Source organism: Oncorhynchus kisutch, linkage group LG7, assembly GCF_002021735.2.
Source record: "Oncorhynchus kisutch isolate 150728-3 linkage group LG7, Okis_V2, whole genome shotgun sequence".
NCBI lineage: Eukaryota > Metazoa > Chordata > Actinopteri > Salmoniformes > Salmonidae > Oncorhynchus > Oncorhynchus kisutch.
This window is the reverse complement of record NC_034180.2, coordinates 7709681-7737048: the sequence shown is the minus strand read 5'-3', so window position 1 is coordinate 7737048 and position 27368 is coordinate 7709681. Positions and strand designations below refer to the sequence as shown.

Genomic DNA, 27368 nt, shown 5'->3' with positions numbered 1-27368 from the left:
ACATACAAGATCTGACCACAGATCAGACCCAGAGAGACTGGTGCTGGGGAATCTGGGCTGTCCTCCTGCTCCTGGCTCAGAGTATTTACCTGTATTTCACCAGAGCCAGAGGACGGTTAATTCCCATGGAGATGGTGATACGTTAAACACCGGAGGTGATGATCCGTCTTGTTCTTACGTTACAAAGATGGACCCTGGCAACAAATCCTTGGGTTTAGAGAGACAGACTGATCTGTCTAGAGGGGCCTGGAACCGGTACAGTAGTAGTGTATACTCTGAAGGGTGCCTAGATAAGAAAGGGGAGTGTCTAGTTGTAGATGAGGTGACTGTGAAAGTGGAGGACGACACTCCTCTGACATGGAATGCTGACAAGACTCACTTAGGAGAAGGGCACTCGCAAGGCAACACCAGAGACTTCTTAGACTACAGTGAAAGCTTAGCGACAAATCTAAATGTTGTGACCCACTCCCCTTTACACTCTTTCAGGGATCGCGACCCAGTGTCCACGTCGATGGCTCCTTCCGATTTACAAGGCTGTGTCCTTTTCGATCCGGTATTGAACTCAAACGACAGGGCTAGAGCCCAGGCTCAGGGAGGGGGAGCCACATCAGGCAATAGTAAAGAGAAATCGTTCCTCTGCATGTTCTGTAACAAAGGCTTCAGCTGCCCCCAGAACGTGGCGATCCACCAGAGGGTCCACACAGGGGAGAAACCCTACAGCTGTACCCAGTGTCACATGCGCTTTGCCCAGGCTGGAACCCTGAAGAGGCACCAGCGGGTCCACACAGGGGTGAAACCCTTCAGCTGTACTGAGTGTCATATGCGCTTCGCCCAGGCTGGTGACCTGAAGAGGCACGAGAGGGTCCACACAGGAGAAAAGCCATTCGCCTGTAATCACTGCGGAAAGAGGTTCTCTGAGAGGAGATATCTCAGGATACACCTGCAAAAAAACAATTTCCACTCTTTAACATAGAAAGTAACCATTCCACTTGATAGCTTCTGACGTTTAGATCCTACATTAAAGGAACACTCAGAGAGATGACATAGATGCAAAAAGTAAACCACAGCAGTGGGCCAATTTCTACAACAACTACGAGCGTTGAAGTGCAAGGCCCAGACATTGTTGGATATACAGTAATTTCAGAAATAATTAGTTTTCCACATTTTGTTGTGTTTACAGACAGATTTTTTGTTGTTGCTGAAATTGACATTTTATGTGTCACTGGCCTACATACAATACCCCATAATGTCAAAGTGGAATTATGTTTTTAGACATTTTTACAAATGAATAAAAAATTCAAAGCTGAAAGATCAAATCACATTTTATTGGTCACATACACATGGTTAGCAGATGTTAATGCGAGTGTAGCGAAATGCTTGTGCTCCTAGTTCCGAAGATGAGCGATGACTGAGTGGCAGAGGCAAGATGTAATAGATGGTATAAAATACAGTATATACTTATGAGATGAGTAATGTAAGATATGTAAACATTATTAAAGTGGCAAGTGATCAATTTATTAAAGTGCCCAATGACTTTCAGTCTGTATGTTGGCAGCAGCCTCTCTGTGTTAGTGATGACTGTTTAACAGTCTGATGGCCTGGAGATATAAGCTGTTTTTCAGTCTCTCGGTTCCAGCTTTGATGCACCTGTACTGACCTGACCTTCTGGATGGTAGCGAGTTGAACAGGCAGTGGCTTGGGTGGTTTTTGTCCTTGATCTTTTTGTCCTTCCTGTGACATCAGGTGCTGTAGGTGTCCTGGAGGGCAGGTAGTTTGCCCCTCCCCCGGTGATGCGTTGTGCAGACCGCTCCACCCTCTGGAGAGCTTTACGGTTCTGGGCGGTGCAGTTGCTGTACCAGGCGGTAATACAGCCCGACAGGATGCTCTCAATTAAAAAGTTTGTGAGGGTTTTAGGTGACAAGCCAAATTTCTTCAGCCTCCTGAGGTTGAAGATGCGCTGTTGCGCCTCCACCACACTGTCTGTGTAGTTGGACCATTTCAGTTTGTCCGTGATGTGTACGCCAAGGAACTTAAAACTTTACACCCTCTCCACTACTGTCCCGTCGATGTGGATAGGGGGTGCTCCCTCTGCTGTTTCCTGAAGTCCACGATCATCTTCTTTGTATTGTTTATGTTGAGAGAGAGGTTGTTTTCCTGACACCACACTCCAAGGGCCCTCACCTTCTCCCTGCAGGCTGTCTCATCATTGTTGGTAATCAAGCCCACTAATGTTGTGTCGTCTGCAAACTTGATGATTGAGTTGGAGGTGTCCATGGTCACACAGTCGTGGGTGAACAGGGAGTACAGGAGGGGGCTGAGAACACAACCTTGTGGGGCCCCAGTGTTGAGGATCAGCGAAGTGAAGATGTTGTTTCCTACCTTCACTACCTGGGGGAACCTGTCAGAAAGTCCAGGACCCAGTTGCTCAGGGTGGGGTTGAAACCCAGGGCCTCAAGCGTAATGATGAGCTTGCAGGGTACTATAGTGTTGAATGCTGAGCTGTAGTTAATGAACAGGATTCTTACATAGGTATTCGTCTTGTCCAGATGGGATAGGGCAGTGTGATGCCGATTGCATCGTCTGGGTATTTATTGGGTCGGTATGCAAATTGAAGTGGGGTGGCAGGTAAGGTGGAGGTGATATGATCCTTGACTAGTCTCCCAAAGCACTTCATGATGACAGAAGTGAGTGCTATTGGGCGATAGTCATTTAGTTCAGTTATCTTTGCCTTCTTTGGTACAGGAACAATGGTGGCCATCTAGAAGCATGTGGGGACAGCAGACTGGGATATGGAGAAATTGAATATGTCCGTAAACACGCCAGCCAGCTGGTCTGCACATGAGTCAATAAGTATTCAACCCCTTTGTTATTGCGAGCCTAAACAAGTTCAGGAGTAAGCATTTGCTAAAATGTCACATAATAAGTTGCATGGACTCTGTCTGCCATAATAGTGTTTAACATGATTTCTGAATTGACTGCCTTGTTTCTGTACACCACACATGCAATTATCTGTAAGTCGAGCAGTGAATTTCTAACACAGATTCAACGACAAAGACCAGGGAGGTTTTCCAATGTCGCACAAAGAAGAGCACCTATTGGTAGATGGGTTAAAAATATAAAAATACTGTACATTGAACATATCCCTTTGAGCACGGTGAAGTTATTAATTGCACTTTGGATGGTGTATCAATACACCCAGTCACTACAAAGATACAGGCGTCCTTCCTAACTCAGTTGCCAGAGAGAATGAAACTGCTCATGAGGCAAATGGTGACTTTAAACTAGAGGTCAACCGATTATGATTTTTCAACACCGATACCGATTATTGGAGGACCCCAAAAAATCGATACTGATTATTCTGACGTTTTTGAAATTTATTTTATATAATGACAATTACAACAATACTGAATTAACACTTATTTTAACTTAATATAATACATCAATAAAATCAATTTAACCTCAAATAAATAATGAAACGTGTTTAAATAATGCAAAAACAAAGTGTTGGAGAAGAAAGTAAAAGTGCAATATTTGCCATGTAAAAAAGCTAACGTTTAAGTTCCTTGCTCAGAACATGAGAACATATGAAAGCTGGTGGTTCCTTTTAACATGAGTCTTCAATATTCCCAGGTAAGAAGTTTTAGGTTGTAGTTATTATAGGAATTATAGGACTATTTCTCTCTATACGATTTGAATTTCATATACCTTTAATTGGATGTTCTTATAGGCACTTTAGTATTGCCAGTGTAGCTTCCATCCCTCTCCTCGCCGCTACCTGGACTCGAACCAGGAACACATCGACAACAGCCACCCTCGAAGCAGCGTTACCCATTCAGAGCAAGGGGAACAACTACTCCAAGTCTCAGAGCGAGTGACGTTTGAAACGCTATTAGAGCGCACCCTGCTAACTAGCTAGCCATTTCACATCGGTTACACCAGCCTAATCTCGGGAGTTGATAGGCTTGAAGTCATAAACAGCGCAATGCTTGAAGCATTGCGAAGAGCTGCTGGCAAACACAGTAAAGTGCTGTTTGAATGAATGCTTACAAGCCTGCTGGTGCCTACCATCGCTCAGTCAGACTGCTCTATCAAATCATAGACTTAATTATAATATAATAACACACAGAAATACGAGCTTTAGGTCATTAATATGGTTGAATCCGGAAACTATATCATATTCTTTCAGTGAAATACGGAACCGTTCCGTATTTTATCTAACGGATGGCATCCCTAAGTCTAAATATTGCTGTTACATTGCACAACCTTCAATGTTATGTCATAATTACGTACAATTCTGGCAAATTAGTTCGCAATGAACCAGGCGGCCAGAACTGTTGCATATACCTTGACTCTGCGTGCAATGAACGCAAGAGAAGTGACACAATTTCACCTGGTTAATATTGCCTGCTAACCTTTCTTTTAGCTAAATATGCAGGTTTAAAAATATATACTTCTGTGTATTGATTTTAAGAAAGGCATTGATGTTTATGGTTAGGAAACACGTTGGAGCAACGACATCGATTAAATGCAACGCAGGACACGCTAGATAAACTAGTAATATCATCAACCATGTGTAGTTATAACTAGTGATTATGATTGATTGATTGTATTTTATAAGAGAAGTTTAATGCTAGCTAGCAACTTACCTTGGCTTCTTACTGCATTCGCATAACAGGCAGGCTCCTCGTGAGGCAGGTGGTTAGAGTGTTGGACTAGTTAACCGTAAGGTTGCAAGATTGAATCCCTGAGCTGACAAGGTAAAAATCTGTCGTTCGGCCCCTGAACAAGGCAGTTAACCCACCGTTCCTAGCCATTGAAAATAAGAATGTGTTCTTAACTGACTTGCCTAGTTAAATAAAGTTGTAAAAAAAATAATTTAAAAAAGGCTAAATCGGCGTCCAAAAATACAGATTTTCGATTGTTATGAAAACTTGAAATCGGCCCTAATTAATCACCCATTCCGATTAATCGGTCGACCTCTACTTTAAACAGTTAGAGTTGAAAGGCTGTGATAGGAGAAAACTGAGGGTGGATCAACAACATTGTAGTTACTCCACAATACTAACCTAATTGACAGAGTGAAAAGAAGGAAGCCTGTACAGAATAAAATATTCCAAACATGCATTCTGTTTGCAATATGGCACAACTAGTAAAACTGAAAAAAATGTGGCAAAGAAATTGTCTTGAATATGTTTGGGGCAAACACATCACTGAGTACCACTCTTCATATTTTCAAGCATGTTGGTGGCTGCGAAATGTTATGGGTATACTTGTCGTCGGCAAGGACTAGTGAGTTTTTTTGGGGATAAAATTTAAAGGAATAGAGCTAAGCACAGGCAAAATCCTAGAAGAAAACCTGGTTGTTTTGTTTTCCAACAGACACTGGGAGAATAATTCACCTTTCAGCAGGACAATAACCTTAAACACAATGCCAAATATACACTGGTTGCTAACCAAGACGACATTGAATGTTCCCGAGTGGCCTAGTTACAGTTTTGACTTAAATCGTCTTGAAAATCTATGGTAAGACTTGAAAATGGCTTTCTAGCAATGATCAACAACCAACTTCACAGAGCTTGAACAATTGTTTAAAAGAATCATGTGAAAATATTGTACAATCCAGGTGTTCAAAGCTTTTTGAGATTTACCCAGAAAGACTCACAGCTGTAATCGATGCAACAGGTGATTTTAACATGTATTGTCCCAGAAGTGTGAATGCTTATGTAAAGGAGAAATTTTCAATGCATTTGCAAAATTTTCTAAAACATGTTTTCACTTTGTCATTGTGGGGTATTGTGTGTAGATGAGTGAGGGGAAACATCTATTTAATCAATTTTGAATTCAGGCTGTAACACAACAAAATGTGGAATAAGTCAAGGTCCATGAATACTTTCTGAAGGCCCTGTATAAGGCATATACAATATAAGCCTATAAAGTCTGTTACATAGTGTTTGTACTGTGTAGGCAAGTGTTTACCAACTCCAGTCCTCAAATCCCCCAACAGTACACATTTTCGTTGTAGCCGAAGACAAGCACACCTCATTCAACTCAGAGGGCTTGATGATTAGTTGACCAGTTGAATCAGGTGTGCTTGTCCAGTGCTACAATAAAAATGTGTACTGTTGGCGGTACTTGAGGACTGGAGTTGGGAAACACTGGTGTAGGCTATATGATGTTCACACTTTTTTTTTTTTTTTTTTTTATTTCACCTTTATTTAACCAGGTAGGCTAATTGAGAACAAGTTCTCATTTGCAACTGCGACCTGGCCAAGATAAAGCATAGCAGTGTGAACAGACAACACAGAGTTACACATGGAGTAAACAATTAACAAGTCAATAACACAGTAGGAAAAAAAAGGGGAGTCTATATACATTGTGTGCAAAAGGCATGAGGAGGTAGGCGAATAATTACAATTTTGCAGATTAATAACACTGGAGTGATAAATGATCAGATGGTCATGTACAGGTAGAGATATTGGTGTGCAAAAGAGCAGAAAAGTAAATAAATAAAAACAGTATGGGGATGAGGAAGGTAAAAATGGGTGGGCTATTTACCGATAGACTATGTACAGCTGCAGCGATCGGTTAACTGCTCAGATAGCAGATGTTTGAAGTTGGTGAGGGAGATAAAAGTCTCCAACTTCAGCGATTTTTGCAATTCGTTCCAGTCACAGGCAGCAGAGAACTGGAACGAAAGGCGGCCAAATGAGGTGTTGGCTTTAGGGATGATCAGTGAGATACACCTGCTGGAGCGCGTGCTACAGATGGGTGTTGCCATCGTGACCAGTGAACTGAGATAAGGCGGAGCTTTACCTAGCATGGACTTGTAGATGACCTGGAGCCAGTGGGTCTGGCGACGAATATGTAGCGAGGGCCAGCCGACTAGAGCATACAAGTCGCAGTGGTGGGTGGTATAAGGTGCTTTAGTGACAAAACGGATGGCACTGTGATAAACTGCATCCAGTTTGCTGAGTAGAGTGTTGGAAGCAATTTTGTAGATGACATCGCCGAAGTCGAGGATCGGTAGGATAGTCAGTTTTACTAGGGTAAGTTTGGCGGCGTGAGTGAAGGAGGCTTTGTTGCGGAATAGAAAGCTGACTCTAGATTTGATTTTCGATTGGAGATGTTTGATATGAGTCTGGAAGGAGAGTTTACAGTCTAGCCAGACACCTAGGTACTTATAGATGTCCACATATTCAAGGTCGGAACCATCCAGGGTGGTGATGCTGGTCAGGCGTGCGGGTGCAGGCAGCGAATGGTTGAAAAGCATACATTTGGTTTTTACTAGCGTTTAAGAGCAGTTGGAGGCCACGGAAGGAGTGTTGTATGGCATTGAAGCTCGTTTGGAGGTTAGAATCGACATGCCTAGTACATTACTTCCATTCAACTGCAGAATACAATTCCCTGGGCACTTTTAATGAGAAAATTAATACACTTTACCAAGTTAACAGACAGATTACCGACCATTTCGAATCCCACCGTATATTCTCCGCTATGCAATCTGGTTTCAGAGCTGGTCATGGGTGCTAAAGGATATCATAAACGCCATCGATAAGATACATTTTTGTGCGGCCGTATTCATCGACCTGGCCAAGGCTTTCGACTGTCAATCACCACATTCTGTTTGGCAGACTCAACAGCCTTGATTTCTCAAATGATTGCCTCGCCTGGTTCACCAACTACTTCTCTGATAGAGTTCAGTATGTCAAATCGGAGGGCCTGTTGTCCGGGCCTCTGGCAGTCTCTATAGGGGTGCCACAGGGTTAAATTTTCGGGCCGACTCTCTTCTCTGTTTACATCAATGATGTCGCTCCTGCTGCTGGTGATTCTCTGATCCACCTCTATGCAGACGACACCATTCTGTATACCTCTGGCCCTTCTTTGGACACTGTGTTAACTAACCTCCAGACGAGCTTCAATGCCATACAACTCTCCTTCCGAGGCCTCCAACTGCTCTTAAATGCATGCTCTTCAACCGATCACTGCCCGCACCTGCCCGCCCGTCCAGCATCACTACTCTGGACGGCTCCGACTTATATGTGGACAACTACAAATACCTAGGTGTCTGGTTAGACTGTAAACTCTCCTTCCAGGCTCAAATTAAACATCTCCAATCCAAAATTAAATCTAGAATCGGCTTCCTATTTCGCAACAAAGCATCCTTCACTCATGCTGCCAAACATAACCTTGAAAAACTGACCATCCTACCGATCCTCGACTTCGACGGTGTCATTTATAAAATAGCTTCCAACACTCTACTCAACAAATTGGCTGCAGTCTATCACAGTGCCATCCGTTTTGTCACCAAAACCCCATATACTACCCACCACTGTGACCTGTATGCTCTCGTTGGCTGGCCCTCGCTTCATACTCGCCGCCAAATCCACTGGCTCCAGGTCATCTACAAGCCTCTGCTAGGTAAAGCCCCGCCTTATCTCGGCTCACTGGTCACCATAGCAGCACCCACTTGTAGCACGCTCTCCAGCAGGTGTATCTCACTGGTCACCCCCAAAGCCAATTCTTCCTTTGGCCGCCTTACCTTCCAGTTCTCTGCTGCCAATGACTGGAACAAACTGCAAACATCACTGAAGCTGGAGACACATATCTCCCTCACTAGCTTTAAGCACCAGCTATCAGAGTAGCTCACAGATCACTGCACCTGTACATAGCTCATCTGTAAACAGCCCATCCAACTACCTCATCCCCACACTGTATTTATTTATCTTGCTCCTTTGCATCCTTTGCTCCTTTCTACTGCATTATTGACTGTATGTTTTGTTTATTCCATATGTAACTCTGTGTTGTTGTATGTGTCAAACTGTTATGCTTTATCTTGGCCAGGTCGCAGTTGCCAACCTGTTTAAATAAGGCGAAAATTATGCCGATTCTTTGTTGAGACGTGTATGTGTGGTTTTCATATCGTGTATTTACAAATTGTTTATGTTTAATAAACACAAAATGGGACGTTTCATTCTAAGGCTTTCATTAATAAGACTCTCTTTAGTATACATCACATCTGATCTCACCCTATTCTGCATACACACAAAAGTGCTTTATAATCAAATACTAAAAATATCTACACATACCCACACACTAACAAACACCTACTGTACACGTCAAAATATTTTAGTCAGGTTTGTCTGATGGGGACTTAGAACTTATGATAGCTGACTTGTTTTTACCCACAACATATTTATGTCCACCATGATGGGTTTAACAACAATGAAGTCATTCTGTAACTACAGTATAGGACTCAAATATAGCTGGGATTGATAAACACTCGTGTTGAAAGTTATTATCTGTGCATGTGTACGTACCTGAGGGAGTGTATGTCTGTGTAATCTGTATCACCTGTCACTTCCAGGAGGAGGAGGGTCCAGAGGTGCTGCTGGTGAAGGAGGAGGGGTGTGAAGAGGGTCTGGAGAACCCTGAGGGGACCATGGTCATGGAGGACAACCAGACTACACCTCCTCCTGAACCCACAGAGGAACCAGCTGAGCAGCACAGGACCACACACAGTCTCACTGAGGTGAGCCTACTGTGAACTACTGTCTGAATGGTATTAGTTCAGGGCCCGTATCCACAAAGTGTCTCAGAGCTGATCATAATGAATGAGACTATGTAGGTGGGGAGCTGATCCTTGATCAGCACTTTTACTGTGAGACTCTTTGTGGATACTGGCCCAGATCTTGATTAATTTTGTGTGAAGTGTGGGACCATGCCTTTGAATTATCAAACCATTAGTGTCAAGTAATCAATTCAACTAACATGTGTGCATCGTACTCATAGCAATCAGAAGATGCTCCATAGCAGGGTGCTCATATCAGATTTCTTGATCCAACATCCTCTCACTCTGTATCTCTTACAGTCAGTAGACATGGAGGATGGGAAGCCTGATCTGCTGCTGGTCAAAGAGGAGACAATAGATGATGGACCAGAGAGCATTGATCTGCTAAGTGGACTAAAGATGGGGGAGCAAGGTAAGGGAGAAAGACATATAGCCCACATACAGTAATAGATCTTCAAGTGCACCTGGCTATTGTTTTAAACAAATTATAATGTATGAACTTGACCAGGTGATTGTCAAACAAAAACTCCATATGTAGAGTTCTCTGCCATGTTTGTAAAGTATTTTGTAACCGCTTCCTGCAGGTGGTTTGCTGGAGGCTAACAGAGACTGGGTGGCCATCTTGGATTCTCAGACTGGTGCAGCCAAGGGCCCAGGGGACGACATCACCGAGCAGGCCAGGACCAGAAGCAACATTGTGGAGGTCAGTGGATGGGACAGCGTCTTCAACTCTGGGCTGGGGAACAACACTGTTAACCACAACCAGAAACAGACAGTCGAACACAAAACAACAACCAAACTTAATCTCCATGACAACAGACTGGCTGAGACTGGGGCGAAGCATAGATTTGGTCTGCAGGGACGGGGAGGTGTCAGTATGCGGCGGAAGAGAACAGACACAGACTGCTCCTATAGTTGTGATTCAGAGAGACTGATGGCACCTCAGGTTAACTCCCGAACAAGTGCTGCCTTCAGCCATCCTTCAATAGGATCTATCAACTGGAACATGGACCCTGCAACAACACAGACACTCACTGGCCTTCATCCTCCTCACACTTTCCTAATGTTAAACCAGACAGACAATGCCAGGGCATCAACACTAAATGGCTACACAAGCCCATTGACAAATGACAGTAGTAGTGGTAGTAACGCTATCAGCAGATCCGGTGGAAAAGAGAAGCGCTTCCCGTGTTCATTCTGTGGGAAAGCCTTCAGTTTCCCCAAACAGGTGGAGATCCACCAGAGAATGCACACGGGGGAGAAACCATTCAGCTGCCACCTTTGCCAGGCTAGTTTCTCCCACTCCTCCAACCTGAATAGGCACCAGAGGGTCCACACAGGGGTGAAACCCTTCAGCTGTACCCAGTGTCACATGCGCTTCGCCCAGGCTGGTCACCTGAAGAGGCACCAGAGGGTCCACACAAGGGAGTAATCCTACAGCTGCCCCCAGTGTGAAAAGAAGTTATCCTGCCAGAACCAGCTGAAGATGCACCTGAAGGTCCAAACGGGATAGAGGCCTCCTACGCACTGTAGGAAGAGGTACTCAGAGAAGAGCTACCTCAGGATACACCAGCTGAAAAACCATTCCACTCTATAACAAAGAAAGTAACCACTCCACTCGATAGCTTCTGACTTTTAGATCAAACCCTGCATTAAAGACAATTCATCTTAATTGTAGTCAGCAGGAAATCTCTACAGATGCATTTGGAGTACCAAGAGTAACATATTTTAGTGTTGAATATTTCTGGGTAGAATATTGCATCTAGACAATGCGTGACATATAAGGCATTTAAGCAATGCCATTATACATTTCAATCTGGTTCCGGTGGGCATCATTTGAAAGCTTATTATATTTCCAACATGACTAGCTAAGTTCTAAAATACGATCTTACAGTGTTCGGCTTTGACAAGGCACTTTAGACAAACAGATCGGCGTTTTGGTGCGCGTAGAATGGAGTCATAAGTGCATTCAAGTGCGTGTTCCACTTCAAATTTTCCTCACAATACGACAAACATGCTCATTCTGTTCAGGACAACCCAGGGTATGACATATGTCATCCTTGTCACTGTACATCAAACATGACAAATGTTGATACTGCAAATGACACAGGTTATCAAATGTGAAACGTGAAGTGCACATTTTTGTTGACAAGCTCCATTACTGCAGGAATGAAATAATACAGTTTGATTGTTTAAGAAATCTAAAATGTCTCTCTTTTTGTTTACAATCATTCCACGACACTTCTCACAAAAACGTCTGTAGCATCAGAACGGTTTTGCCTGCAAACTAATATGACCCCTCTATTATGGAAAGATGAGGGGCTCCCGAACATGATGTTCTCCGTTTTGCTCTACGACCCCCATAAGTGTCACAGGACTTGTCAGTAGGTAACCGGTGCTGATTAAAACAATGAATGGAAGTATGGAGGTAGTTTTGTGCCTACCCCAAAAAGAAGAATACACTAAGATCGTGTTGGGAAAAGAATAAGATTTAAAATGATGCCCACCTGACCCAGATTGAGATTTATAACGGAAAATGTTTGCGTTTCTTAAACAACGATAGTAATTGTGTTATGGTGGGAACAGAGGGCTGTGTATTTAAAATATATATATATATATAAATAGAAGTGTGCTTGCTTCAGTTCCTCAACATCGAAGCTAGGGGAGCTCAAAAAGCGCCTTATATTTGAAGGCTCTTTCCTTGAATCATAAAAGATCATTATTATGTAGGAACTGCACGGTTTGGAGAGGTGTGTGTCCACTTGGAGTCACCAGTTAGTCCTCACTTAAACCCTTGTCATTTGTTGGTCTTATGTTGCACCTACCCCCATTTTTCCAATATTATGATCATGTTACTGAATGTATCCAGAGTATTTTCAGATTTCGTAATCAACAAATGTGGCAAAGTCCAGTAAAATGAAGTGTCATGTTTGGTTTGAGTCTTGTCAGGTGAACTGTTGTGTCCTCACCTTTAGGAGATCATGGGGAAATGATCAGACCAAAGTGTTCTCTTTCAACTGCTACCATGGTAATGCATATACATTTACATATTTCTTCTGTTGGAAACATTTCAATATGACCCTTTCCATATAGACAAATGTCCACAAGTGTAAAGGGTTAATGAGAACATTTCTCAAGTTCAATTTCTCAAGTTCATTACGTTTTTTTGTTGTTGAGATGTGTATGTGTGGTTTTCTTGTGTATTTAAAACTTGTTTATGTTTAATAAACACAAAATGGGACTTTTCATTCTAAGACTTCCATTGAGACACTTTTGTATACATCAGGGTCTGTATTCACAAAGTGTCTCCGAGTAGAATATTTGTCATAAGTGCTGAGAATAGATCAATTTTACTCTGATGGGTAAAAATAAAAAGCTATGCGTGAAGCCTCTTTAGTGATAAGAGCCATGCCTAGTTGACAGATACAGTATTTAGGAGACGTCTTAACCAGCTTAAAGTTACTAGCAGGTGTCTTGATGATAGAAAAAAACAGCAATTCAGTGTTTCTTGCACCACATGCAATTGCTGTGGAGTCTTTGGAGTTCTTAAAATAATGTAAATGAACAATCCATAAATAATTTAGACCTACATGCAACAGTATCTCTTGCACATTTTTGGATTTATAAGATGGAAGTAGAAACTAAAAGGTTGTTGTTCATTAGTTTACGCCAATAAAGGGAGGGGTGGTAGGGTTAGTAGAAAATAATAGAGTAAAATAAAAATGTAAGTTGTTTATTTATATATGTATTTTATATGTGTTATGGCAGTGTAAAGGAGGCGAAGTAAGGTGCAGGAGAGCAGAGTAGAGTAAACATGCGCACTTTTATTCCGTTCAACAATAGGCACAAAAAAATGACATAAGTGCCCAAAAACACGGAACATAAACTATAAAAGTATTGCAGGTGAACATACACCATAAACAAAGAACAATTACTCACGAAGACATGATGGGGAACAGAGGACTAAATACATGTAGCTTGATTGGGGAATGAAAACCAGGTGTGTATAGAACAAGACAAAAGAAATGGATAGATGAAAAAGGGAGCGGCAATGGCTAGAAAGCTGGTGACGTCGATCGCTGAACGCTGCCCGAACAAGGAGAGGAGCCGACTTCGGCCAAAGTCGTGACAATATGTGTATATATAAAATGATAAACTTGGATTAGCTAACACAACGTGCCATTGGAACACAGTAGTGATGGTTGCTGATAATGGGCCTCTGTATGCCTATGTAGATATTCCATTTAAAAAATCAACCGTTTCCAGATACAATAGTCATTTACAATATTAACAATGTCTACACTGTATTTTTTATCAAAGTTATGTTATTTCAACGACCAAAAAATTAACTTTTCTTTCAAAAACAAGGACATTTCTATGTGACCCCAAACTTTTGAACGATAGTGTACAGTGGCTTGCGACAGTATTCCCCCCCTTGGCATTTTTCCTATTTTGTTGCCTTACAACCTGGAATTAAAATAGATTTTTGGGGGGATTGTATAATTTGATTTACACAACATGCCTACCTACTTTGAAGATGCAAAATATTTTTTTATGGTGAAACAAGAAATAAGACAAAAAAACAGAACTTGAGCTTGCATAACTATACACCCCCCTCCAAAGTCAATACTTTGTAGAGCCACTTTTTGCAGAAATTATAGCTGCAAGTCTCTTTGGGCATGTCTCTATAAGCTTGGCACATCTAGCCACTGGGATTTTTGCCCATTCTTCAAGGCAAAACTGCTCCAGCTCTTTCAAGTTGGATGGGTTCTGCTGGTGCACAGCATTCTTTAAGTCATACCACAGGTTCTCAAGTGAATTGAGGTCTGGGCTTTGACTAGGCCATTCCAAGACTTTTAAATGTTTCCACTTAAACCACTCGAGTGTTGCTTTAGCAGCATGCTTAGGTTCATTGTCCTGCTGGAAGGTGAACCTCCGTCCCAGTCTCAAATCGTTGGAAGACAAACAGGTTTCCCTCAAGAATTTCCCTGTATTTAGCGCCATCCACCATTCCTTCAATTCTGACCAGTTTCCCCAGTACCTGCCAATGGCAAAACATCCCCACAGCATGATGCTGCCACCACCATGCTTCACTGTCGGGATGGTGTTCTCAGGGTGATGAGGTGTTGGATTTGCGCCGGACATAGGTTTTTCCTTGATGGCCAAAATGCTAAATTTTAGTCTCATCTGACCAGAGTACCTTCTTCCATATGTTTGGGGAGTCTCCCACATGCCTTTTGGCGAACGCCAAACATGTTTGCTTATTTTTTTTCTTTAAGCAAGGGATTTTTTCTGGCCACTCTTCCGTAAAGCCCAGCTCTGTGGAGTATACAGCTTAAAGTGGTCCTATATAGATACACCAATCTCCACTGTGGAGCTTTGCAGCTCCTTCAGGGTTATCTTTGGTCTCTTTGTTGCCTCTCTGATTAAAGCCTTCCTTGCCTGGTCCGTGAGTTTTGGTGGGCGGCCCTCTCTTGGCAGGTTTGTTGTGGTGCCATATTCTTTCTATTTTTTATAATGGATTTAATGGTGCTTCGTGGGATGTTCAAAGTTTCTGACATTTTTTATAACCAACCCTGATCTGTACTTCTCCACAACTTTGTCCCTGACCTGTTTGGAGAGCTCCTTGGTCTTCATGGTGTCGCTTGCTTGGTTGTGCCCCTTGCTTAGTGGTGTTGCAGACTCTGGGGCCTTTTAGAACAGGTGTATATATACTGAGAACATGTGACAGATCATGTGACACTGAGATTGCTCACAGGTGGACTTTATTTAACTAATTATGTGACTTCTGAAGGTAATTGGTTGCACCAGATCTTATTTAGGAGCTTCATTGCAAAGGGGGTGAATACATATGCACGCACCACTTTTCCATTTTTAAAATTTTCTTGCATTTTTTTAAACAAGTTATTTTTTTCATTTCACTTCATCAATTTGGACTATTTTGTGTATGTACATTATATGAATTCCCCAAAAATCTATTTAAATTACAGGTTGTAATGCAACAAAATGTAAAAAATTCCAAGGGGGATGAATACTTTTGCAAGGCACTGTATATATTTCTTCAAATACCTCGACACAATGACTCTGTACCGGTACCTCCTGTATACAGCCTCGCTATTGTTATTTTACTGCTGCTGTTGAATTATGTTACAGTGATAAAAATAAAAAAAATACTTTCTATTTTTGACTTTTTAACAACCAAGCGTTGTTGGTTAAGGGCTTGGAGGTAAGCATTTAACTGTAAAGTCTACACCTGTTGTATTCGGTGCATGTGACAACTAACATTTTATTTCATTTGTTGTCCTGTTGGAAGGTGAACATTCACCCCAGTCTGAGGTCCTGTGCGCTCTAGAGCAGTTTTTCATCAAGGATCTCTCTGTACTTTGCTCCGTTCATCTTTCCCTTGATCCTGACTCGTCTCCCAGTCCCTGCCGCTGAAAAACATCCCCACAGCATGATGCTGCCACCAACATGCTTCACGGAAGGGATGGTGCCAGGTTTCCTCCAGACATGATGCTTGGCATTCAGCCCAAAGAGTTCAATCTTGGCTTCATCAGACTAGAGAATCTTGCTTCTCATCGTCTGAGACCTTTATGTGCCTTTTGGCAAACTCCAAGCAGGCTGTCTTGTGCCTTTTACTGAGGAGTGGCTTCTGTCTGGCCACTCCACCAATCAGGCCTTTATGGTAGAGTGCTGCAGAGATGGTTGTCCTTCTGGAAGGTTCTCCCATCTCCACAGAGGAACTCTGGAGCCAATCGGAGTTCTTGGTCACCTCCCTGACCAAGGCCCTTCTCCCCCGATTGCTCAGTTTGGCCGGGCGGCCAGCTCTAGGAAAAGTCTTGGTGGTTCCAAACTTCTTCCATTTACGAATGATGGAGGCCACTGTGTTTTTGGGGACCTTCAAAGCTGCAGAAAAAATGTTGGTACCCTTCCCCGGGTCTGTGCCTCGACACAATCCAGTCTCTGAGCTCTAAGGACAATTCCTTCGACCTCATGACTTGGTTTTTGCTCTGCCATACACTACCAAATGTGGGACCTTATGTAGAAAGGTGTGTGTGCCTTTCAAAATCATGTCCAATCAAATGAATTTATCACAACATCTCAAGGATGATCATTGGAAATAGGATCAAATCAAAGTTTATTTGTCATGTGCACCGAATACAACAGGTGTAGACCTTACAGTGAAATGCTTACTTACAGGCTCTAACCAATGGTGCGAAAAAAAGGTGTGTGTGTGGGGGTGGTAAGTAAAGAAATAAAACAATAGTAAAAAGACATTTGAAAAAAGAGCAGATTCACCTGACGTCAATTTTGAGTCTCATAGCAAAATGTCTGAAGCCTGTTGTCATTACGGTGTATTGTGTGGGGGTCTGATGACTTTCTGAGTGCACTGTATGGATAGTACCAGTCAAACGATTGAACACACCTACTCATTCAAGGATTTTTCTTTATTTTTACTACTTTCTACATTTGTAGAATAAGAGTGATGACATCAAAACTATGAATTAACACAAACCGTTGAAGTCGGAAGTTTACATACACCGAGACAAATACACATAAACTCCGTTTTTCACAATTCCTGACATTTAATCCTAGTAAAAATTCCCTGTCTTATGTCAGTTACGATCATCACTTTATTTTAAGAATGTGAAATGTCAGAATAATAGTAGAGAGAATGATTAATTTCAGCTTTTATTTATTTCATCACATTCCCAGTGGGTCAGAAGTTTACATACACTCAATTTGTATTTGGTAGCATTGCCTTTAAATTGTTTCACTTGGGTCAAATGTTTGGGGTAGCCTTCCACAAGCTTCCCACAATAAATTGGGTGAATGTTGGCCCATTCCTCCTGACAGAGCTGGCGTAACTGAGTCAGGTTTGTAGACCTTTCTCGCACACTCTTTTTCAGTTCTGGCCACACATTTTCTATAGGATTGAGGTCAGGGCTTTGTGATGGCCACTCCAATACCTTGACTTTGATGTCCTTAAGCCATTTTGCCACAACTTTGGAAGTGTGCTTGGGGTCATTGTCCCTTTAGAAGACCCATTTGCGACCAAGCTTTAACTTCCTGACTGATGTCTTGAGATGTTGCTTCAATATATCCACATAATTTTACTTCCTCATGATGCCATCTATTTTGTGAAGTGCACCAGTCCCTCCTGCAGCAAAGCACCCCCACAACATGATGCTGCCACCCCCGTGCTTCACGTTTGGGATGGTGTTCTTCGGCTTTCAAGCCTCCCCCTTTTCCTCCAAACATAACGATGGTCATTATGGCCAAACAGTTCTATTTTTAATTCATCAGACCAGAGAACATTTCTCCAAAAAGTACGATCTTTGTCCCCATGTGCAGTTGCAAACCGTAGTCTGGCTTTTTTATGGCGGTTTTGGAGCAGTGGCTTCTTCCTTGCTGAGCGGCCTTTCAGGTTATGTCGATATAGGACTCCAAAGTACGTCCATCTCTAGGAGACAAAACGCCTTCATGAGCGGTATGACGGCTGCGTGATCCCATGGTGTTTATACTTGCGTACTATTGTTTGTACAGATGAGCGTGGTACCTTCAGGCGTTTGGAAATTGCTCCCAATGATGAACCAGACTTGTGGAGGTCTACAATTATTTTTCCGAGGTCTTGGCTGATTTATTTTGATTTTCCCATGATGTCAAGCAAAGAGGCACTGAGTTTGAAGGGAGGCCTTGAAATACATCCACAGGTACAAATCCAATTGACTCCAATGATGTCAATTAGCCTATCAGAAGCTTTTAAAGCCATGACATACATTTCTGGAATTTTCCCAGCTGTTTAAAGGCACAGTCAACTTAGTATGTAAACTTCTGACCCACTGGAATTGTGATACAGTGAATTATAAGTGAAAAAATCTGTCTGTAAACAATTGTTGGAAAAATTACTTGTCATGCACAAAGTAGATGTCCTAACCATCTTGCCAAAACTTTAGTTTGTTAACAAGACATTTGTGGAGTGGTTGAAAAACAAGTTTTAATGACTCCAACCTAAATGTATGTTAACTTCCGACTTCAACTGTATGGAATCATGTAGTAACCGAAAAATCTTTTAGATTTTAGATTGTTCAAAGTAGCCATGCTTTGCCTTGATGACAGCTTTGCACACTCTTGGCATTCTCTCAACAAGCTTCACCTGGAATGCTTTTCCAACAGTCTTGAAGGAGTTCCCACATATGCTGAGCACCTGTTGGCTGCTTTTCCTTCACTCTGCAGTCCAACTCATCCCTAACCATCTCAATTCGGTTGAGGTCAAATAGCCCTTACACCGCCTGGAGGTATGTTGGGTCATTGTCCTGTTCAAAAACAAATGATAATCCTAGTAATTACTTAAAAATCATACAATGTGATTTTCTGGATTTTTGTTTTAGATTCCGTCTCTCACAGTTGAAGTGTACCTATGATAAAAAAAATTACAGACCTCTACATGCTTTGTAAGTAGGAAAAGCTGCAAAATCGGCAGTGTATCGGCAGTTGTTCTCCCAACTGGATATATATATTTCAACAAATATATATAGGCGATTGGAAATCATGCGGACAATTACATTTATGGAAGCTAGAATCGATCTGCAATATTAAAGCTGATCTACTCCCTCAAATTTGTTTTTATAAGTAAATAACACAAACAGCACTTACAGTTGACCGGGGAAGCTCTAGCAGGGCAGAAATTTGACTAACTTGCTTGTTGTAAAAGGTGGCATACTACGATGGTGCCATGTTGAACGTCACTGAGCTCTTCAGTAATGCCAATCTACTGCCAATGTTTGTGTATGGAGATTGCATGGCTGCGTGCTTGATTTTATACACCTGCAACGGGTGTGGTTGAAATAGCCAAATCCACTCATTTGAAGGGGTGTCTACATACTTTTGGCCATGTATTGTAGTTGAAGGCTTTTTCTTTGCGTAATAAAAATGCATTGAAACTACTTAGGAACTGTGCAGTTTGGAGAGGTGTGTGGCCACTTGGAGAGACACCAGTTAGACTTCTCACTCAAACCCTTTTAATAGTTTTTTCTTATCTTGCATCTACTCCAACGTTTCAATGAATATTTGTATTATGTTACTGAATGTATCCAGAGTATTTTCAGATTTAGTTATTGACAAATGCTGTGAAAAGTACAGTAAATGTAAAATGCACATAAAATCAACAGTGTCATTTTTGGATTCAATTTTGTGTCAGGTGAACTGTTATGTCCTTACGTTTGGTCTTATAATCTCCAAAGTGTTTTCTTTCAATTGCTACCATGGTAAATCATATGCTTTGTACAGTTCTTCTGTTAGAAACATTTCAATTTGGCCCTATCCATATAGGGCAATTTCAACAAATGTAAGGGGTTATCAAGTGTGGGACCATGGCTTTGAATAATCAAACCATTAAAGACTGTCAAGTAATTATTATACCTTTATTTCAACAAGGAACACAGACTGAGACCAAGGTCTATTTTACACGTGGGCCCTGCATATACATGTTTACACATACAGTTTAGGTACAATGATTAAAAAACTACACAAGACAAACAAAACCATCACAAAAAAATAAAAAATACAGCAATAGATTTCATTTACACAGGTTATTCTACTAACAGCACAAGAACTTGCATTCCCCGAAACAGTTACAAGCAATACAAAAATAAAAATGCTCCAATAAATATTTAAAATGAGCAACAAGGGGACAAGAGTCTCAAGTTTTAAGTTTAGTCTGCAGGCTATTCCATAGGCAAGGAGCGTAACAGGAAAAGGCAGCCATACCCAACTCTGTGGAAATTGCATGGGCCTCAAGTGTAATCCATGCTTGAGACCTGGTTTTAGGAATTCTAATTCTAATATTGATGAGTGATGATAAATAAGAAGGTAGCTTATTCAGAAGTGCTTTATAGACAAACACGATAGCATGTTGTTCGTCTCACGGACAGCGAAGTCCAACCGACATTATGATATAAACACAGTGGTTAGTTCTGTAGCTAGCACCCGTAATAAACCTAAGTGCACAATTATAAGTAGAATCCAGATTTAAGTGTTGATGCCGTAGCATGCATGTAAATAATATCCCCATAATCTATAACAGACATAAAAGTAGCTTGCAGAATTTGTCTTCTATTTGTAGAGGACAAACATGTCCTGTTTCTATAGAGGAAGTCTAGCTTGATTTTGAGCCGTTTGCAAAGTTCGTCAATATGCATTTTAAAAGACAGTTTATCATCCAACCATATCCCTAAGTATTTACATGCAGAGACCTGATTAATTCGAGAACCATCTAAGCTCGTAAGTGCAAGTGTATTTTCAGCCAACTTTTTGAACCTATTAAAAATCATAAAATGTGTTTTCTTTGCATTTAAAACAAGTTTCAGCTGTATAAAAGACCCTTGTAATATCTTCAAATCTGTCTCCAATAGTGATAATGCTTGGTCAGCCGTTGAAGTGATAGAGTACATGACAGTGTCATCAGCATATAAAGGAATTTGACACTTTCTTATCTCATCACCGATATGGTTTATGTAGAGAGTGAACAGTAATTGATCAAGTTTAGAACCTTGTGGGACCCCTTTAACCAACTCCAATGGCTCTGACTGGATGCCATCGACTCTAACAGCCTGACTTCTATCCTTTAGATAGTCATGAAACCAACGACAGACATCCAGGCCCAGTCCTATTGACGACAGCTTACCCAAAAGTATTGCATGGTCTACAGTGCCAAAAGCTTTAGATAAATCTATGAACAAGGCGGCACAGTACTTTCTATTATCTAGGGCATTAGTAATTTCATTTACAACACGTACAGTGGCCGTAATAGTAATGTGTTTAGGTCTGAAGCCAGATTGATTACTAGAAAGAGTATTGTTAACAGTTTAAAAAGATTGTAGTTGCCTATTCATCAGTGACTCTAGAATTTTTGCCAAACAGGAGAGCTTAGAGATGGGCCGATAATTATCCGATTCACTACCATCACCTCCCTTGAGGAGTGGTAAAACAAAAGCTGTTTTCCAAGATTTAGGAATCTTTCCTACGACAAATGTTTGATAAAAAATGTGCGTCACTACACCAGCAATAATAGATGCCGCACACTTGAGTACATATGGATCCAGATTGTCAGCGCCTAAAGATTACTTAGAATCTATAGCAGATAGTGCAGATAAGACCTCATCTTATCTAATCAAAGCAAACTAACATCTCTGCATAGTATCAAATCAGCAAACATGTTTGCATAGTACTCATAGCCTTCCTTCACTGTCCAATCAGAAGATGCTCTATAGCAGGGTGCTCATATCAGATTTCTTGATCCAACATCCTCTCACTCTGTATCTCTTACAGTCAGTAGACATGGAGGATGGGAAGCCTGATCTGCTGCTGGTAAAAGAAAAGACAGTAGAAGATGAACCAGAGAGCATTGATCTGCAGAGTGGACAAAAAATGGGGGAGCAAGGTAAGGGAGAAATGCATATAGCACATTGTCTTCCAACAGGTAGCATCGCTTCTATGCAAGGCTCATCCCTCACCAGTGCTGGAGGGATCGTCTCACTATCTGACATAAAACAATGCATATAGTCTACATACAGTAATGCACCTGACAATTGTTTTGTTCTTCTTCATTCATAAAATGAAATCAGTACAACTTATGTTTGCATACAAACGCAGACATAATAAATTAACTTGACCAGGTTATTGACAAAAAAAATTCTAACCTCTTCCTGCAGGTGGTTGGCTGGAGGATAACAGAGGAGAATGGGCGGCCATCTTGGATTCCCAGACGTGTGCAGCCAATGGCCAAGCGGAGGTCATTGGATGGGACAGTGTCCTCATCTCTGGGCTAGGGAACAACACTGTTAACCATAATCAGATACAGACAGCCGAAAGCAATGCAACATCCAAACTTAGTCTCTATGACAACAGACTGGCTGAGACCAGGGCGAGGTGTAGATTTGGTCTGCAGGGTCGGGGAGGTGTCCGTATGCGGCTGGAGAGAACAGACACAGACTCGGCTAGCGACGCTCCGTCCTGCTCCTATAGTTGTGATTCAGAGAGACTGATGGTGCCTCAGGTTAACCCCCTAAAAGGTGCTGCCTTCAGCCTGCCTTCTATAGGGTCTATCAACTGGAACATGGACCCTGCGACAACACAGACTCTCCCTGGCCTTCGTCCTCCTCACACTCTCCTAATGTTAAACCAAACCTCAGACAATGCCAGTGCCTCAACACTAAATGGCTACACAAGCCCATTGACAAATGACAGTAGTAGTATTGCTATCAGTAGATATGGTGGCAAAGAGAAGCACTACCCGTGTTCATTTTGTGGGAAAGCCTTCAGTTTCCCCAAACAGGTGGAGATCCACAAGAGGATACACACAGGAGAGAAACCATTCAGCTGCCACCTTTGCCAGGCCAGTTTTTCACACTCATCCAGTCTGAAGAGGCACCAGAGGATGCACACAGGGGAGAAACCTTTCAGCTGCCACCTGTGCCGGGCCAGTTTTTCACACTCATTCAACCTGAAGAGGCACCAAAAGGTCCACACCGGGGAGAAACCATACAGCTGTACCCAGTGTGAGAAGAGGTTCTCCCGCCAGCAGCGGCTGAAGATGCACCTGAAGGTCCACACAGGAGAGAGTACGTTTGCCTGTACGCAGTGCGGGAAGAGGTTCTCAGAGAGGAGCTGCCTCAGGATACACCAGCAGAAAATGCACACGGCCCATGTATAGAGTATAGTGACATCATAATCTAACTGAGCAGCAGCAGTTAGGGAGACCTTCTTGTAAAATTTTATTCTTTTTGTTAAATTATTTTGTATTTAGTGAACAGTTTGGTTGTTTCAATTACAGTGCTGTGTTCTCCACATCTGGAGATGTTAGTAGATGTTTTTCCTTTGAGAAGATTGTTTGTTTTTGAGAGAATGATCAACCTGGCTCTAAAGACTAGATAGTCTACTAAGTCATCTTGATCATCTGGCAACAAGGGCAAGGTTGAGGGACTAGGGCATCAGGACAAGAGAAGAAGGAGGAGAAATAGAGGATAAAACCAACAGAAAAAAGGAATTGATTTGGAGGATTTCTAAAGGAAAGACAGTACAAGACATTGGAAAGTCAACCAACAAACAAAAACACACACAAAGGAGAGGTAGGATTGTTCTGGACAATGTAATTGGTGTGTACAGTGTTAATTACACAACTAATAGCATTATATTTTCATTATAAATAGTGCATTATTTAAAACCGTTACATGCATGTCAGTGGAGGCTGGTGGGAGGAGCTACAGAAGGACAGGCTCATTGTAATGGCCTGAATGGAATATATGGAACGGTATCAAACATATGGAAATCATGTTAGACTCCATTCCTTTTATTCCATTCCAGCCATTACAATGAGTCGGTCCTCCTATACCTCCTCCCGCCAGCCTCCACTGACATGCATCAATACTCAAATTCTAAAAATAACAATGGCAACAGTAGCAGGAGCTTGGCATATTCCATTTGATCTACTATAGCAGAAACAAACTCTGATCATTATAAACCGCATCACATACTAAAACTGCTGAGAGAAAATCCAGAGACATTGTTGGCTGATTACACCCTAATTGGAGACTGTTCACAATGTTGACATCAGCTATCCGCTCGCCCACACCATCTGCCCGGTACAGTTGAAACCAGAATTTATCCATGAAGAGCACACTTCTCCTGGGTGCCAGTGGCCAATCGAAGGTGAGCATTTGCCCACTGAAGTCGGTTAAGAGGCCGAACTGCAGTCAGGTCAAGACCCTGGTGAGGATGACGAGCATGCAGATGAGCTTCCCTGAGACGTTTTGTGCAGAAATTCTTCAGTTGTGCAAACCCACAGTTTAATCAGCTGTCCAGGTGGCTGGTCTCAGACCATCCCGCAGGTGAAGTAGCCGGATGTGGAGGGCCTGGGCTCGTGTGTTTACACGTGGTCTGCGGGTTTTGAGGGTAGTTGGACGTATTGCCAAACTCTTTAAAAACAACGTAGGCAGGTTTTTGGTAGAGAAACGAACAGTCAATTCTCTGGCAGTTCTGGTGGACATTCCTGCAGTCAGCATGCCAATTGCAAGCTCCCTGTAAAACTTGAGACATTGGTGGCATTGTGTTGTGTGAGATGCCTTTTATTGTCCCATGCACAAGGTTCTTGATATGCCATGGCAAAGGAGAAATGTTCACTAACAGGGATGTAAACAAATTTTTGCACAAAATTTGAGCGAAATAAACTTTTTGTGCCTATGTAACATTTCTGGGATCTTTTATTCCAGCTCATGAGAAATGGGACGAACAATTTACAATTGCGTTTATATTTTTTGTCAGTATATTCTTTAAAGAACAAGTTAACTACTGACCTTCAGCATGCATATAGGGAAAGGCACTCAACTTGTACTGCAGTGACTCAGATGACTGATGTTTGGCTAAAATAAATGGATAATAAGATGATATTTGGAGCTGTATTAGATTTATTAGATTTCAATGTTGCATTTTATGTTATTGATCATGATTTGTTATTGAAAAACCTCACTTGTTATGGCTTTAGATCACCTGCCATCACAGTTACTACATCAGAGTTACTTATCCAATAGAACTCAAGAGAGTATTCTTCAGTGGTAGCTTCTCTAACATCAGATATGTACAGTGCGGTATCCCTCAGGGCAGTTGCCTTGGGCCGTTACTCAATTTTTACAAATTATTTGCCACTTGTCTAAAATGACAATGTATGCTGATGATTGCACACTCTACACATCGGCACCTACAGCCAGTACAGCCAAGTAGTTAGTAAGTGTCAGAATGGGTAATTAAAAATAAACTGGTCATAAATATGTCTACAACCAAAAGCATTGTATTTGGTTCAAAGCATTCCCTTAGACCTAAACCACAACTGAAGTTGTGCATAAAGGGTGTGACCATTGGACGAGTTGAAGAAGCTGAACTCCTAGGAGTAACATTGGATGGTCAGTTATCATGGTCAAGTCATATTTGGCCTCCCGAGTGGCGCAGCGGTGTAAGGTGCTGCATCTCAGTGCTCGAGGCGTCACTACAGACACCCTGGTTTGAATCCAGGCTGTATCACAACCGGTCATGATTGAGAGTCCCATAGGGCGGTGCACAATTGGCTTAGCGTTGTCCGGGTTTGGCTGGTGTAGGCCGTCATTGTAAATAAGAATTTGTTCTTAACTGACTTGCCTAGTTAAATAAGGGTTAAAAAATATACACTGCTCAAAAAAATAAAGGGAACACTTAAACAACACAATGTAACTCCAAGTCAATCACACTTCTGTGAAATTAAACTGTTCACTTAGGAAGCAACACTGATTGACAATACATTTCACATGCTGTTGTGCAAATGGAATAGACAACAGGTGGAAATTATAGGCAATTAGCAAGACACCCCCAATAAAGGAGTGGTTCTGCAGGTGGTGACCACAGACCACTTCTCAGTTCCTATGCTTCCTGGCTGATGTTTTGGTCACTTTTGAATGCTGGCGGTGCTTTCACTCTAGTGGTAGCATGAGACGGAGTCTACAACCCACACAAGTGGCTCAGGTACTGCAGGGCAACAACCCAGCAGCAGGACCGCTACCTCGGCCTTTGTGCAAGGAGGAGCAGGAGGAGCTCTGCCAGAGCCCTTCAAAATGACCTCCAGCAGGCCACAAATGTGCATGTGTCTGCTCAAACGGTCAGAAACAGACTCCATGAGGGTGGTATGAGGGCCCGACGTCCACAAGTGGGGCTTGTGCTTACAGCCCAACACCGTGCAGGACGTTTGGCATTTGCCAGAGAACACCAAGATTGGCAAATTCTCCACTGGCGCCCTGTGCTCTTCACAGATGAAAGCAGGTTCACACTGAGCACATGTGACAGACGTGACAGAGTCTGGAGACGCCATGGAGAACGTTCTGCTGCCTGCAACATCCTCCAGCATGACCGGTTTGGCGGTGGGTCAGTCATGGTGTGGGGTGGCATTTCTTTGGGGGGCCGCACAGCCCTCCATGTGCTCGCCAGAGGTAGCCTGACTGCCATTAGGTACCGAGATGAGATCCTCAGACCCCTTGTGAGACCATATGCTGGTGCGGTTGGCCCTGGGTTCCTCCTAATGCAAGACAATGCTAGACCTCATGTGGGCAGTGTGTCAGCAGTTCCTGCAAGAGGAAGGCGTTGATGCTATGGAATGGCCCGCCCATTCCACAGACCTGAATCCAATTGAGCACATCTGGGACATCATGTCTCGCTCCGTCCACCAACGCCACATTGCACCACAGACTGTCCAGGAGTTGGTGGATGCTTTAGTCCAGGTCTGGGAGGAGATCCCTCAGGAGACCATCTGCCACCTCATCAGAAGCATGCCCAGGCGTTGTAGGGAGGTCATACAGGCACGTGGAAGCCACACACACTACTGGGCCTCATTTTGACTTGTTTTATGGACATTACATCAAAGTTGGATCAGCCTGTAGTGTGGTTTTCCACTTTAATTTTGAGTGTGACTCCAAATCCACACCTCAATGGGTTGATAAATTTGATTGCCATTGATAATTTTTGTGTGATTTTGTTGTCAGCACATTCAACTATGTAAAGAAAACAGTATTTAATAAGAATATTTCATTCATTCAGATCTAGGATGTGTTATTTTAGTGTTCCCTTTATTTTTTTGAGCAGTGTATATACACTACTATTCAAAAGTTTGGGATCACTTAGAAATGTCCTTGTTTTTGAAAGAAAAGCGCATTTTCTGAAGGCCAGTATCCCAGAGTCGCCACTTCACTGTTGATGTTGAGATTGGTGTTTTGCGGGTACTATT

The 27368-nt window shown here is 42.3% G+C and overlaps 1 protein-coding gene across 3 annotated transcripts in view; it reads left to right on the top strand.

The window, feature by feature from the left end:
- LOC109894114 (zinc finger and SCAN domain-containing protein 21-like) overlaps positions 1-23838 on the top strand; it is a 58242-nt gene extending 34404 nt beyond the window's left edge. The window contains exons 4-8 of one of the 3 annotated variants that reach the window (XM_031828109.1): positions 9365-9529; positions 9869-9980; positions 10153-10271; positions 21899-22010; positions 22282-23834. In XM_031828109.1, coding sequence (XP_031683969.1) covers positions 9365-9529; positions 9869-9980; positions 10153-10271; positions 21899-22010; positions 22282-23282 — 1509 coding nt within the window. In that variant the 3' untranslated portion in view covers positions 23283-23834. Of the gene's footprint in view, positions 1-9364; positions 9530-9868; positions 9981-10152; positions 10272-21898; positions 22011-22281 lie in introns of all 3 variants that reach the window. The other 2 variants (XM_020487342.2, XM_031828110.1) reach the window with 2 other exon arrangements.
- The last annotated feature ends 3530 nt before the right edge of the window (positions 23839-27368 follow it).